At 41.5% G+C, this 16,343-nt stretch overlaps 1 protein-coding gene across 1 annotated transcript; it reads left to right on the top strand.

Annotated features, from left to right (window-relative positions):
• Positions 1–1,997: 1,997 nt before the first annotated feature.
• Positions 1,998–16,112, top strand: znf16l (zinc finger protein 16 like). The gene is made up of 3 exons (XM_080905839.1): positions 1,998–3,305; positions 4,557–4,769; positions 13,126–16,112. The coding sequence occupies exons 1-3, from the start codon at positions 2,558–2,560 to the stop codon at positions 13,830–13,832; spliced, it is 1,668 nt and encodes a 555-aa protein (XP_080761965.1). The 5' UTR covers positions 1,998–2,557; the 3' UTR covers positions 13,833–16,112.
• Positions 16,113–16,343: the final 231 nt, after the last annotated feature.

Here is a 16,343-nt window from a genome sequence, read left to right as displayed (position 1 = left end):
TGTCTGTGTTTATTGATGGATGGATGGATGGATGGATGGATGGATGGATGGATGGATGGATGGATGGATGGATGGATGGATGGATGGATGGATGGATGGATGGGCTGACTTTTATGGTTTCTTGACTGACATTATGCTTTATATGATGGTGTCCTCATTGTTAGGGATTTTAATGTTCACGTTCTATTAATGAGCCAGTGGCAAAGGACTTTGTAAACATCACGGACACTTTTAACCTTGTGTCTCATTCCACACATAAAGGCGGACACACACTTGATCTTCATTTATGTTCTTTTCTCAACTTGTGATGCAGTGTTCTCTGATCATGTTCCTGTGTTATTTGAAGTTCCTCTTTCCTGTACCACAGTTTTTTTTAAATATGTTTGATTGTTTGTGCTTTTCTTATTTGTGCCTATACCACAGTTGAACCGCACTCTCCTGCTCGCTGTAGGCGCCAGTATACCCTCTGTATTGCTTCACGACATCATCACAGATTCAGCCACTACCTGCTGCTTCTGGCCATTTGCACTCTACTCCTGCACTCCGTAGACATTGAGGGTTCTTGGGAGGGGTTGAGCTGACACCAGCTGTTGTCTGGCAAACGGTCATTGGCATCATGCCCCCCACCCCCCTTCGCCTCTCTGGGGCTGCAGGCTGGCCCGGTCGGGGGTCTGGTGGGCTGCTCTGCTGCTGCGTAGGCTGGGGTAATTGTCATGCTTAGTACTGGCACAAGATGGTGCTAAACATATTCTAAAAATTCTAACTTTAAGCACTTATTCCCTAAATCCAGTTTTTGAGAGCAGGGCTCCACGCTTCAAATAGTCTTCACACATGTGGAGTTTCATGTCCACTTTAACCCTGCATTTCAACATACAACTACTTGTATAGATGCCCTTCTCCACATTAAACAGATAAGGGCATCTATTGCATTTTAAAACAGAGAGGGTAGACAGATACTTTAATATTAACATATCAATGAAAAAACATCGTTGGCTAAATGTACAACATGTAAACAGCTTTTTTGCTAATACATAATTCATTTTTAATCATCCTGTAGATATATACAGTGAACCATGTCACACAGTTCTCCCTTAATTTCAGATGTGCTTTTATTTTAAAGTAAAATTTACTTTTTAAAAATATGATGTAGGCCTGTGTTTCTGAGCTGATTAAAAGCTTTGAAAAGCGTTGTTAATCTGTAGAGCCAGCACCCCAATACTGGAAATCTGAATCGGCTCTTTGTTTAAGAAATCCTAATGTTTTCTCCTGTGAGTATTACCGGTACCCAGTAGTCTTTGAAGAAGTTAGATGGAGCTGCTGGGTGAGGGGACTCCCCCAGTTCTAACTGCCTCTATCCTCCAGATGTCTACCCTGCCTACTCTGATAAAAACCCAGTGGTCATGAATAGCTTTGCAGGCCCAGTATTTCACCAGCCACACTGTTGCAGAAGCTCCCTTCTACATAGGTGGACTTGGTGGATTCAATTTAGTGGCTTGGAAAACTAAGCTCCAAGGTGATACTGTTTATTTAAAAGCTTAATACTCAGATTTTTAAAAAGGGAATGTCCACAATTTAGACTTTCTGAAGATTGTTTTAGTAAAGCAATTTAGCAGGAGCAAAGCAAACAACAAACCAAGTAATAATAATAATCACATAATAATCAAATGACTTGAATTATACTTATCTAATTAACCTACTCTAAGCTAACACTGATTTTGTTCTGATCTTTGAGAGGAGAGAGACTGAGGAGAGAACAGGCACGCCTTGGCCACCGACGCACTTATGTGTCTTTCATGCTGATAACAATAATAATCCAACAGGAAAACAGCAAAACTTGTAAATTCAGTCCATCAATAATAACATTGATAGAGTCACTAGCGTTTTGTTTTTATAAGACGTTGTTTTTATGTATCTAATGATATTAGGATTCAACTGTATTGTATAAATACACATGTATAAACACGGGATAGTAAAATACAGTTTGCATCTAATCAGAAGTGCAAGAGCAGTAAGTGCAACAGGAGCAGATTATACACAGAGTGGGGGGATAACAGGTGGGAATAGTTATGAACAGATTATGTACAAATAAGTATACAGATGTTTATATAGAGACAGCATATACAGATGCACTGATATGTCTTTTGTTTTCAAATAGATTTTATATGGTATAGTTATGTGTGAAATAAATATAAGATCAGTTCCATTCCTATTTTCACTGAGTGCAGTGCATTCGTTTTCTGGTGCATGCTTTTGGCTTATAGTAATTCATGTAAACTCTGATATTGCTGCAGCTCTGTTCTGTGTCTGTCAAGTACCACGTGTCGAAAACAATACTTCCATTCACTCATTTCGAAACAAAATGGGTAATGAGCCTACATCCAGACAGCTATTCGGCACGAAATGCTTTTATTTTGAAAATACATTTCCGGTAACAGTCACGTTAAGTGAGGCAAACCTAACAATCCGACCGTCTCTCAGCACCATCCAAACATTAGCTTGCTAAATAGCTTCCAGCTACCCAAACTGAAGAAAACCGAGCGCTCCATCCAAATAATCTATGAGTCGCAAACGAAACCACAGTTTCACTGAAGCGAGCCTGTCTCCTGAAGCCCACGGCGTCTTCATGGAGCCTCCCGGGTCAGTAAGTGCAGCTGACGGTGATTTCGTGGAGCTGGAACCCGACGAAGAGCTTCTCTGCTCGGTTAGCGACATCACTGAGCACCTCGGGAGAAACATCACCGTAGTGCTGGAGACTGCGTTGTCCGAGATCCGTAAAATGGTCAGCATCCGGATAAGAGTATTGAAAATGGAACTTCGCGAGAAAAGCGAAGAAATCGAAATGTTAAAAGCACAACTGGATACAGTTCAGCGGGATGGTAGGGACGCATTTCCTGGCGTGGCGAGCGTAGAGCCGCCTGCAGAGGCTGGCTTCAAGAAACATGACTTCAGCTCTGGAGCCAAGCACAACAATATCGACCCACGGAGAGCCAAAGCGCTCATGTCTGGTGTGAAGAAGGAAAATATAGACGCCATTTGTCACTATCTGATGAAAGACAAGAACTCGAGAGGATGTGCTGAAATGGACGGAGACCAGAGCGACCAGGCCGGTGACAGGGAGGTGCGCCAAGGGCCAGACCCGCATTCCCTCAACTTGTGGTCGGACAGCGGGATGGCCGGGACCGTGTCTATGCACGTAGATTCCGAGTCCACCACAGATGACATCTTCAGCATGCTCCCTTCCGGTAGCAAGCGAATGTATGAATATGAATGGATGGCACCAATGGAATACACTTCAGACCTGAAAGGTAAACACACATAGACGTAGTCATAAATAATGCTTATTTACTTATAACTTGATGACTAATATGACTACAGAGCCAAGTACGTGTTTACCACAATATAGAAACGTATAAGTGCTTGAAGTAGTTCTCCAGGCTTGTTGAAGGGCATCCAAGGCTCTCCAACTCCAAATGCGTCCTAAAGCATGACTGAGCATGCGTTTCATACGCGAACCTCTCATGAACTCTTCTGTGCACATAGTGACCATTTTTGGCACTTTTTTTTTTGTAGTGTTAAAATGGGAACAAATTATGTGTTTTTGCAGTTTGCTGCTAAAACAAAATAACTAATGACATCACAAGCCCAGCACGTTCAGGGTGCATCCTCCTGTTGTCCACGTGGGGACAGTGTTTATATTGCAAACTGTCTTTGGTAGATTTTTTTACCAGCGTCTGTGACATTCAACAGTTGGCTCACTGTTTGGATGCACAAAAGAAAATAATGACTACACTACACACTAACTACACACTCCAAATAAGCCGAGTGTCACAAATCTTTTACCATCACTCTCACTCTTCCCCTGGTTGGTGTGGTGCATTTTCCTACAGAAATGGGGAGTGTCATGTTTGTTTTTCCTTTGTTTTTCTCACAAGCACTTTCTGCTTGTGACGGCGTTCTTTAGAAAATCCCATTTTTACCTTTTCTTATTGCACTAAATGTGACGATGCATTCATGGAAAGCATCGTGTAAATCATTTATCATAAGTCTCATTTTGCTTTGTCTGTCAGCAAAATAAAAAAACTGGTACATATTGGTTCACACTTTGGACAAAAGTTGAAATGAGACACTGCGAGGTTGTGTCATTTTAAATCAGTCATGTGATTTGGGGGCCACTTACTTACCCTAACCCTATACAGGCCTCTATGGGGTTAGGTAAGTGGTGCTGGCAGACCACCTGACTCCAGGACATCACCATCAAGCACAATCATTACCTTTTTATGAACAGCATAAAAATGTAATACAATAATATATTCATACACTTCATGTTAAATTTGATTTACATTGTTGACTTTTACTTTTCTGCAAATTCATGTTTTGTATTTTGAACTTAATTGTTCAAAAATATCCAATAATATATCAATATTTTAGATCTGGACAGTTTTGCCAGTAATAAGTCTTTATATTGATTTGATCTGTTGTATCAGTCTATTTATATGGTAACCACTGGCTTGTAGAACATTAATATTAACCCTGATTTTTCTGCTATTGTGCCGCAGTTATAAAGGAGCCTGATCATGAGAACGCCTGCACCACTGAGACAGAGAATGATGGGAATGAAGATGACTCGACCACGAGGGAGGGGTCGATACCTGAGCAAGCACAGACTCCGCTGTCACGTGCCCAGCCTTGCGACTTCTCTATGGAGCCTCAGAGCTCTCCAGGGGAGGAAGGGAATCCTTTGGAGGACTGCACAGACAGGCCTGAGGCAGGTGCGAATGTAGCGAATTATTTTAAAACCCCGTACTTATTGCATACAATTACAAGTGGCACATTGCAATACCAGGTCAGTGTATACAGCTGAACTATAATACTGGTGGTGACACATAGATAGGTTGTCTGTCATCAGTGACAGAAACTTTGATAAGAAAATAACTTTCATTTTGTGCACACTAATAAATGCAGCTGCCTGGTTGCTGCGCTCGGCGATGAAATTTTGTTTAGTGTTTATGTCATAAATGTTATCGTGAATTTATTTGAAACACTGTGATTTAATTTCAAGGCTAAATCACCCACCTTTAAGTGCCAGTTCACAACAATAATCAACTCAAGGCATGTTGTGTGGTGGACGTTTCAAATAACGACTGAAACCGACAATTTCAAACTAAATATTTACTTGATGAAATTGCTGATGTTGACGAATAGCAAGGGATACATAACTTTCATATTCTGCACATAACCTTCATAACATCAGCAAGAGGCTAGCAGCAGCACTAGGATAATTCCCTGCATTTCAAAATAAAAACACTTCCTGTCTATACCTTTCACAATAAAGCAAAAATGATTGTCACTAGCAGTTTAAACATAGCTGCAGTTTATATATTCACTGTAATAAATGACAAGGAAGGATAAGCTGAATCAGCTGAACCCAATATCATAAAGTGTCATTTAATTTCAATTCACAACATCCCCCCCCCCCACCCCCCCATCAGCAGTTGTTCATCAGTATCCAGCTACCTTACATCTCTAATGGATGTGATAGCCGAACAGGTCTCTTCAGCAAACTTCCTCACAAGTGCGAACATTACATGAACAAATGCGTTCATCACTCCCTGGGAATAAATGCTATTTTCCCGATCCTCCAGGTTTGGGAGGGTCAGTTATTGTCTCCAGTCAAGACAACATCTCCCACTTTCAACACTTCAGAGCAAATCCAGAGCAGTTCACTTCAGAGCCGTCTGTCAAGTTGTCACTGCCAGTGGCTCCATAAGCTGGTTAAGAATCTCTACCCATACTCATCCTCGACCAATGTCCCCCCAGCTTGCGTTGATCGTCTGAGATGGGCAAAGTGTAGTCTTTGGCAGAATAGAAGTGAGTCTCCCCCAAATGGACCTCTGATGCATCACTGTACACATAAGAAAGAGGTCGTGAATTCAACATGGCCTCTACCTCAAGTAAAGTAGTTAACACCTCAAAGTTCAGGACTCATCAAGAATGGATGCTCTCCGATGCATTCATCACAGTATGAATGTGTATGAATGTGTATGAATGTTAGATAGTAAGCACTTAACGACTTAGAAAACGTGCTTGTGTGGTGTGGATGTGGGTTTGATTGGGTGAAAGAATTAGTTGTATAAAGCGCTTTGAGCTTTGAGTGCTTTTCTACTCTATCTGAGCACTCAGAGTAGAAAAGCGCTGTATAATAACCACTCCATTTACCAGATGTGGGGTTCAACACCTGGCCCTGTGGTGCAGTCAGAGTAACAGAACTGAATACGCTCAAAACTAGAGAGGCTGTGGATAGAGCAGGGTAGGACTGGGCGATATATCGAGTTTTTTAAAAATATTGATATATTTTCATACGACATATAAGATGTGACAATATCTCCCCCTCCTCCCCCATAGCTTCGCCTGCAGGCAATGACAAGATGGACACGGCAAATCTCCGTTAACGAGTTACCGCGGATCGCCCCGTGCGTGGGGGTGGACAGCGTCAACATGTTAGCGAGCTAACCGCCTAACACCATGGCCTAGCATGGCCTAAAATCCTTTCATTTTCTCATAAATTGACAGCGCGCCTTATGTATGAATTCTGGTAGTGCTTGATGACCGCAAACCGATTTTATGTGGTACACAGCGCTCAGCAATCTGTCAAATGTTTCAGTACGACTTTGCTAAGCTATGGAGCTGCACCGCTTGATGAATTGTTGGAGCATTACGGCTACCGAGGAGCCTCGCGGAGTGTTACGTACTGTGCTTCAACGTGATATTACCGTACTGTGTATAAGGACCATAAATGGCACCTGTTCAGAGACGTGGTTATGAAGCGGATTTCAAACTCAAGGCTGTCAGTCACGCAGTAGAACTTGGGAACAGAGCAGCTGTGAAATCTGTCTGTTATTATGCTCAGCGTCTGTCAGTTTACATTTTGACTGCACAATTGTGAGCTTTTTGTTATGCACAAAAACAGTTTTCTTTTATTTATGGAACATTATTATTTAATAAATGCTCATAATTTATTTTTGAGTAATTTCTTCATGTACATCTACGCTCTATGTTAATAAAAGTGCCTGTGTGACATCTGGGACACAGCAAAAAGAACTCTGTTTTTGTTCTTACCTTATGGCTTTAAAACTAAAATATCGAGATATGAATTTTGGGTCATATCGCCCAGTTCTAGAGCAGGGCACTATGACCAAAAATATTTATCACCATATACATTTGAAAATTTGCGATAACGATATAACTGACGATATGATTGACACTAAACAAAATACTTTACAACTCCACAACTTTATTAGTGCAAAAAAAAAAAACCATCAGTGTATTTTCACTTAAACAAGCAGCTGTTTTTTATGTGCATTAAAGTTATATAAACATTTAACATTGCAAATGCAAATTCCTTCTTGACAGTTTAACCAAAAGGCATTTCCAGTGGAAATTGGCCGACTTATCCTCAGCATAACCATGTATAATATCCACTAAAGTTAAAAAGAGGTTATACACACACAATACGGTAACATTATGTTGAAGCACAGTACGTATCACTCCGCGAGGCTCCGCCTACGATAGCCGTAATGCTCCGACAGTCCATCAAGCAGTGCGGCTTCGTAGCTTAGCAAAGTCGTACTAAAACATTTGACAAAATAGTGCTTTGTTGTGTATCTGACGGATGAAAGCTTAACCAGTTCCACACCACTGAAGTTGCAGCATTTTTACAAACCAATTCTGGTTCATCCGTTTCATTCAACGATCCGCTTTCGCCCTTCTCATTTTCCGTCGCCGCCATGCTTTTTCCGCCATGTGCGTATGAAAACAAAGGCACTGCACATGCGTCATTTTCTTATTTTTGCCCAACATTATACCGGTATTACCGTGAACGGTATGATATGGCCCAGCCCTAGTTGTGGACTCTCCATTATCCCCCCTCACCTTACTCAAAAGCACTGTGTCTGCTGTGGAAACCTTCAGGTTTCTGGGATCCACAGTCTCGCCTCAGGAACTGTTGATCCAGTCTATAATCCAGTCTGTTCTCTGCTCATCCATTATTGTAGGGCTTGGATCAGCCACCAAACAGGCCAAGACCAGACTACAACGGACAATGAGGTCTGCAGAAAAAGTCATTGGTGCTGGTAGGCGCTACAGAGCACTGTATGCCAAAACAAGAAGACAGCGTCTTTCTATAGGCCATCACTTTGATGAATACTTACTACATTCACATAGTCCTGTACCAGTCATAGTACAGGACCATACCTGCTGAAATCAAAGCGTACTGCATACACTGTTTTGTTCTTTTGTATGTAATTACTTATCCATCCCTTATTTATCCCATAATTTCATTCCAACATTTTTGCTCTCTGCACCATACGTGTTGTTGTTGTCTTTGTATACGCGCGCACATACGTGGTCAATAAAACTGATTCTGATTCTGACATTTCCACGACCACCTCATTTGTGTGCACTGTCTGTCCACATAACTCTCAGATCTGGTGATTTTGTCCCATTTGCACAGATTCATGGCTGCGTTTGACAGAATCTCCTTTGCTGTTGTGGTAACCAAAAAGGCCTTCTCCACAAATGGTAAATGGACTGATTCTTATATAGCGCTTTTCTACTCTCCCGGAGTACTCAAAGCACTCTATACAACATGTCACATTCACCCACTCACACCCATTCTCACAAGCACTGACTCTAAACTGAGTGCTTTTCTAACTACATTCACACTCCGATGGATGCATCGGAGAGCAACTTGGGGTGAGTATCTTACCCAAGGATACTTGGCATGCAGACTGGAGGAGCCAGGGATCTAACCACCAACCTTCCAATCAGTAGGTGACCTGCTCTACCTCAAGAGCTACAGCCACCACATTACATGAACTGCAACGGAAACGCTTCATACTGCCTGAGATGTTTTCTTATGGTTGCAGCTAACAGGAATAGGCCGGCTAACACACCAAATACCACTCATTCACATGTCTGTGAAGGTTCTCAGTCATCCAGGTCATTGTAGTCAAAGGAGCTTGCAAAGAAAAGCGTCTGGACTTCTTTAAGTTGCTTGAAGACGGGTGAGAGGTGAAACGTCTTCAAGCAACTTAAAGAAGTCCAGCCGCTTTTCTTTGTAAGCTCCTTTGAACACTCATTCACATAATGCACAACTCAGTTTTGCAGCCTTTGGTTGGAGGTCCATCAAGCCACAGAAACCAAACAGCATGTGTGTCCTGTTGTCCTAGAGCAGGGGTAGGCAACCTTTTTGATGACGAGTGCAATCTAAAATTTCCTCAGAAGTCAATGTGCCATATAATTGCATTAGCAATAAATTTAATAACACTCTATATTAACAGTTGCTGCGCTGAGCGGACAGCTCCTGAAACATTTGAAGTGTCAGAATGTGGAAATTTCAACATTGCTTGAAAAAACTGACAGCTAGCAACGTCCCTCTCACCAGTAGGCTAAGTGATTTTTAGCCAATTACAAGTTGAATCTGGTAGTTGGGGTTGTTAGCTAAGATACCGTCATTAAGAAGCGGTACAACTAATGTGTCTATGCGAGCTAATTTGCAATGTGCACCGCTGGCCCGGCCATTTATTTTTTAATTCACTGCATGAAAACAAACGCTGTGGTGACAGTGATGTACAGTCTTGTTGGTATATGTATGATTTCTATACATTTTACATCAGATAAAAACTTTGGTTTAAGCTTCAGATAATTATTTAATAAAAGCTAGATATTTTAAATGAAAATAAGAAAGTATGTCTTTGTGCCCCCCTCTCCCTGTTAATGCCCTACCTGGCCCCCTGGCAAAACTTTCCTAGACCCGCCCCTGCACAGTTACCAGCTGTCAGCTACTTAGAAAAGGATCCTGGTGTTATTTGTCTCTCAGAAACAGTTCATAACTTCCCTTCAACTCATTCATGTCACCTAAAAGGTAAACCTGCTTCTCCATCACCTGCTCAGCTCTGATGATCCAGTAAGGACATCTCCTGGTTTCATCTTCATGTTTCCCTCTCACCACATATCCAAACCGACATCATGACCAGCAGCTTTACAGCTGTGGCTCCAGCAAACATCAGCTGATACTAGAAATTAATATTAAATAAATTCTAACAACAGCTGATCAAGCTTAAACGTGCTGCTGTTGTTTAGCGCGACATCCGCTGGTTTCCTCTTTCTGGCGCAAAGTCAGAGATAAACAAAGGAGAGACGGGACTTGCATCAGAAATACCGATCAGCTGATCATTGATCAGTTTCATGATTGAATGAGAGAAGAAAAGGCAGCTGACAGCGTAAAGATTCAGAATGACTCCAGCTTTGTGTCTTTTTTTCATTCTAGCTAAAGTACAGGACAAACTGTGTTCCTTTTCAGCTCAATACGAAACGCTTGATATTTTCTCTGAATACGTGACGATTCCGTTTTATACGGCATGGTTGGCAACCCTACTAACTAACCTTATGAATAAAATAAAGTTCACTATTAGTAACATCATAGCACCACCCAGCTGTATAGAAACTCCGTCATGCTAGCTAGTATGCAGTGCGAGTTATTGTAACTGACAGTAAAAAGTCAGCACAAGGAAAATAAACTCCACCTAAACTTGGTTTATATCTGACCCAGATAGACTGCAGGTCATAACTTCTTACCTGAAGTTCAGTTCATTGATCAATGGTCATGAAAATTTGCATAATTAAGATTAAGGAACTGACCTCCCAGCTCATTGTTCCTTCAGTGGGCTGGTTTCAGTCATCATGCAAATGTACTGTTTATAAGATTGAAAGCTGCAGTCAGCTGAGACTGAAAATGCTACGTCCAGATGAACAGAATCAACTTTTGGAGAACAATGGAAAATGCATAACATGAGGAAAGACGAGGAGAAAAAATAACTCAAACAGGGAGATCAGTTTGAGAACAGAAAAAAACACCTCAGCACATGAATCAGCACATCTCACTACATAGAAGACATAAGCTTCGAAGGCATTTGGAGGAGGGGGGTGATTGTAGGTCTGTGTCAGTGTACATGCATATGTGTGCGTATGAGTGTGTGTGTGTTCCGTGTTCAGCCGAGAGAAAGTGTCCCTTCACCCAGTTAGACAAAAGTCAACAATCTTCGGTCGACGCGGGTGGCCTTGAATGAGGAGGGAGAAAGTCACAACACAGTCTTGTTATCCAAAGGAGGATTGTTATTCCCGTCAGCTTTTGCCTTGAGCATCCAGCTGGCGCCATGAGATGAAGATGGTAGTTGTTTTGGTTAGTGCGAACAAACTGCTTCCAATTTTACAGTTGGTCTAATGTCTGTCACTGGTCACCAGGTCTCTCAATTCGTGTTGTTCTTCTTCAAGATGTTATCCATATAGCAGAGCCATGAGCTTCTCCAAGATCTTATCCATATTGCGTTCAAAAACACAGTCTGAGTACTCACAGCCCTGTCCATCGTCTATCATGTCGGCCAGCCTTGTGGGATTTTGAACAGCTGTAGCCGCTTCTTGTTCTTCAGTAAGCCAGGTCCAATCAGCCAGAACTCTGTTATCGTGGTTCCGAATTGGTAGATGTCGTTCACTGTCCTCCATCGAGAGTGTCGCCAGACACACGACGCAACTTACCATCGAGTAGCCGTCAGCAAACGTCGCCGCAGGACAATCAGGCTCTCCCAAGCCCAGGAAGGTGTCAGTTTCATTAAGGGACCAGTTGATCAAATCCATAATTCTTCTTTAGGTTTTTAGAGAACCAGTCTGGGAGACTCTCTTAGGGTTAGAGAATAAGCGAGACTATACAATAGACATGAGAAGCCAAGCAGGAAAGACAAGGGAGAGGGAGAAGGAGAAAGTGTGACCGCCTCCATCAAGAGCCAAGAGAAGAAGAAGAATATAGAATAGGGCAAATTATTATAAACCTTGTTTGTAAGGAGCAGGATTTTCAATGTAATTCTAGATTTAACAGGGAGCCAATGAAGGGAAGCCAATATAGCAGAAAGCTGCTCTCTCTTTCTAGTCCCCGTCAGTGCTGTCACTGCAGTATTTTAGATCAACTGAAGGCTTTTTAGGGAGTTTTTGGGGGAACGTGATAATAATTCATTACAGTAGTGCATTGAGAATATCCTGTTAAAAAAATGACTCCTAAATTCCTCACACTATTAATGCAGGCCAAAGCAATGGCACCCAGGTTAAAGATCTGGTTAGATATCATATCTCTAACATTTTTAGTGCAATGACCTCAGTTTATCTGAATTTAGGAGCAGGAAGTTAGAGGACATCTAGGTCTTTGTTTTTAAGACTTTCCTGCAGTTTAAGTAACTGGTGTGTGTTATCTGGCTCCATGGATAGACAGAGCTCAGGATCATCACATGGCATTAGAAATCTTGGAGTCATTTTTGACTATGATATGTCCTTCAGTGCATATATGTAGGACTGCTTTCATCCATTTGTGCAAAATCTCTAAAATTAGAAATATTCTGTCTCAGAGTGACATGCATTTATTAGGCTGGATGACTGTAATTCATTATTATCAGGATGTCCTAAAACTCCCTGAAAAGCCTTCAGTTAATCCAAAATGCTGCAGCAAGAGTCCTGACAGGGACTAGAAAGAGAGCAGATTTCTCCTTTATTGGCTTCCCTTCATTGGCTCCCTGTTAAATCCAGAACCCTGCTCCTCACATACATCTCATCAGTCAGTGGACTGGTTCATTCACACAAGCACTTTTTCTATATTGTTTTTAACAGCATAGTTTGTGTCTAACGTTCACCCTTACTTAGTATCTTGCACAAGGATATTTGGCATGCAGACTGGATTGAACCAACAACCTTCTGGTTTGTAGGTGACCCGCTCTACCACCTGAGCTGCAGCCACCCACCTTATAGGACCATATCACCCCATTAGAGAACTTCTGATTTGAGACTTTCTTCTTAGAGTAGTTACGGTATCCAAAGTCATATCCAGTGAGGATGCAACACTATTAACAACTAGATCTGGGGGAGCTCAGGTAGCTGCTCTCCTCTATGTTGGAACATGTCATCGAAGACGATAACAGTGGAGGAATTATATCCGTAAACTTAGTTACAGCACTTTCAGACTGTAATGCAATTTATTCCCTACTGCTGTGTTATTCATCATTGTAAATTTAACTGTCTTTGTTTCAGACCAGCAGTTATCCAGTCACACCTACATCTGCTCAATGTGTGGAACCTTCTGCCCTGACTCTTTCTTTCTGGAGGAGCACATAAAACTAATACACTCAGACTCTGCTGGAGCCCTGGCTCTCCAGGCACTCCAGTCCACGTCCTCCACTACACCCTCCATGGGAGATAGCAGTGGTGATTCCAGGAGGGCTGGTGGGAGCCAAAATGAGGGAAGCACACAATTTGGGTCTGTTGCAAGCATCAGTCAAGGAGGGGGTCCTATAAAAAAGGAGATAAAAATTGAGGGGGGGTATGAATGTGGGGACTGTGGCCGCCGCTTCAACTACCTCGGCAACCTGCGGCAGCACCAGCGCATCCATACTGGAGAAAAACCCTTTGTGTGTCCAGAGTGCGGGGAGAGATTTCGCCATGCAGCCCGCTTAAAAAGCCACAGGCTAATTCACAGCGGTGCCCAGAGCCCGTTTCCTTGCCCTCAGTGTGGGAAAGGTTTCTCTGTGCTGTCAGGACTCAAGAGACACCAACGGGTGCACACTGGTGAGAGTCCATACGCATGTCCTCAGTGCGGACGGCGCTTTAAAGAACTGGGAAACTTGTACACCCACCAGAGGATTCACAGCGGGGCCACACCCTACCGCTGTCAGCAGTGTGGGCGCAGCTTCCGACATCTGGGCACCTACAAGAGTCACCGCTGCACCCCGGGACAGTAATCGGCCTCTGCTTCTGCTCTCCACACTCCTAATACTATGAAGTCTAAAATGTAGATCAAAGATAGATTGTGATCCAGAGTTTGACTCATAAGTCGTAATTTCAGTGCTCTCTGATGACACCGTGAGGACGCTGGACATGTGAAGACTCGGTTTTATGAGATGATGCCCCAATGTTCATGTTCTGTTATATTCATGATGGAGATGTGCTTAATGAGCCTCAGTGTCTTGAATAAACTGACCTCAAGGCAAATACATTGAATTGTTCTTTAGCTTTCAACAGTATTGCAACGCCTTCATCACCAGATGAAGTCTGAAATTCTCTGAGAATAATCGGAAACCACCGGCAAAATGATTATTAAGCAAACCACTGGTACAAGTTACCTGTCCTGCAGTGAGATTGGTAAAGTTTTTTTCAATGTGTATACATTGAGCTTGGAAGTCCTATGGTGTATAGTGTATAGTATGGTGCTTATAAACATGACGGCAGGTGTGTCATAGCTAAATTCTCAAGAACCTGCTGTCTCTAAAGTCACTTAACTACTTCCTGAAGTAAAGCACAACATATTTTTTAAATTTAAAACTGCTTGAACAGACACAGAAACTTGTCAGCTTCTATGTGTAACAGGTAAGGTCCTAGATTTCTTCCTTTCTAATGATAAGAATATCATATTCACAGCCACATTTCTAAATTATGGCAAAATATTATATTTTTAAACCGGGTTTCATTTTGTCTGTTGTTAGTATTGCATCCACAAGGTCACATATCAGGCAAGCCTTTGGCTAATTCTTTTATTTATTTATTTTTTGCCATAATGACAAGTTCACCTGACATTGAGAATTAAAGCTAGAGTATAATTTCTTTCTGGAGTAGCTGCTGGTTCACAGGTTTTGCTTATCAGGACATAAGAAATCATCTGGTCCTTTGCAGAGGGTTTGATTTTAGATTTGAGAAGTGATTCTACTCTACCGGAGTTGCAGCTCATTGAACATTGTACACACATCAAGAATACCTCTTCAGTCATTAAAATAATTTCATTTTGATCTGCTGACAAATTAAGGCGATTTACACATCTTTTATTAGCGTATAGTTAATATAGTTAGTATTTAAATATGTCCAAATGAAATCTTCAGAGCTCCGATGTGCAGCTGTCAATGTCAATATAAAAAGCAGCACTAAGGGCGCAGTTAGAGCTAAAGTTACTAACTCGAATTAATATTAATTGAAGCACTCTGTGCAATAAAACACCACATTAATAACTTTCTGCAGCATTATTCTCTCATCATGTCAATAAAAATGTTGCGTTTAACTTACATTTTGTATATTCTTTATATTTATCATCATCATCTGGTAACATTTGTGATTCGATTGGGGAAAAACCCAAGAGATCACTTTATGCGGAAGAGTCATATGACGTGCAAAAGTCCCATGTTTATATGAGCGCACACAGAGCTCGGCTTAACAGAGACAGCTGTTAATCACTATTGTGATACCTGTTATTCCCAACTTGGGTTTTAGGTTTGTTGAACAAGCAAAGGCAAAAAAAAAAGAAAAGCCTGTGTGTGTTTGTTTCTGGAACACTGAACTTTCTGCACTTATTTCAAAAGATCCTGAAACAACAACGCATTTTAATAATTTACCAAAAACGATGCCAAACTGGAGTAATGGCGTATGAAAAGCTAAGTACACTCCATGAACTCAGTAACTTGGAGAACCACTTGAAGAAGATGTTTTCTGTGTGACTTTATCAGTCTCCTCATCACATTGTTGTGGAGGGACTTTGGCCTACTCTTGTTTACAGCGTTGGTTCAGTTCAGTGTTTATGTACAGGTCTGCTAAGGCCCACCACAGCTTTCACGACATGGTCTGGACTTCGACTGGGCCATTGCAACACTTTCTTTTCTGTTTTTTTAACCATTCTGTTTGATATTTTCTGTTTTGTGGTCATTGTCCTGCTGCAGTATTAGAAAAGCTCATGACTGCTTCAATGACTACGAGATCATGTGGCTGCAAAACAGAACAAGCAGACCAAATAATTTTTTGTTTTGTTTTTTTGTGTTTGTTTACAGTTCCTTCATGTGAATTTGCTGTGACATCAAACCCTGGGTCAGTGATTTTGAATATTATCCACTTGTGAATAATTGTTCTCACTGCAGAATGAGATGCAATTGTTGGAAATGGCCTTTAACCCTTCCCAGATTAATGGTCAGCTTCCCTGAGTTAATGGCTTTCCTCCTCAGCATTGTGTAGACTTTTTATCTCCTGAAAATATGAATAAAAATAAATCTAACTACAAGTATTGGCTCCTCTATTATACACTATGTTACTCCTCATATTATTTAAGTAATAAAATGATCTTTGTTACCAGGCCAGTAAAACACTGGTCTTTTTTTATGCATTCAGAAACTTGATGACATGCTGGGATATTTCAATCAGAAAGGCAAAGCATTTCTTATTTGACCAACATGGTTGAAGTATGTTTAAATCATGAATCTTTGATAACTAAAATGTAA

Source organism: Rhamphochromis sp. 'chilingali' (genome assembly GCF_963969265.1).
Source record: "Rhamphochromis sp. 'chilingali' genome assembly, chromosome: 1".
In the NCBI taxonomy this organism is placed as follows: Eukaryota; Metazoa; Chordata; class Actinopteri; order Cichliformes; family Cichlidae; genus Rhamphochromis; species Rhamphochromis sp. 'chilingali'.
This window is presented reverse-complemented; position numbering and strand designations above follow the sequence as displayed.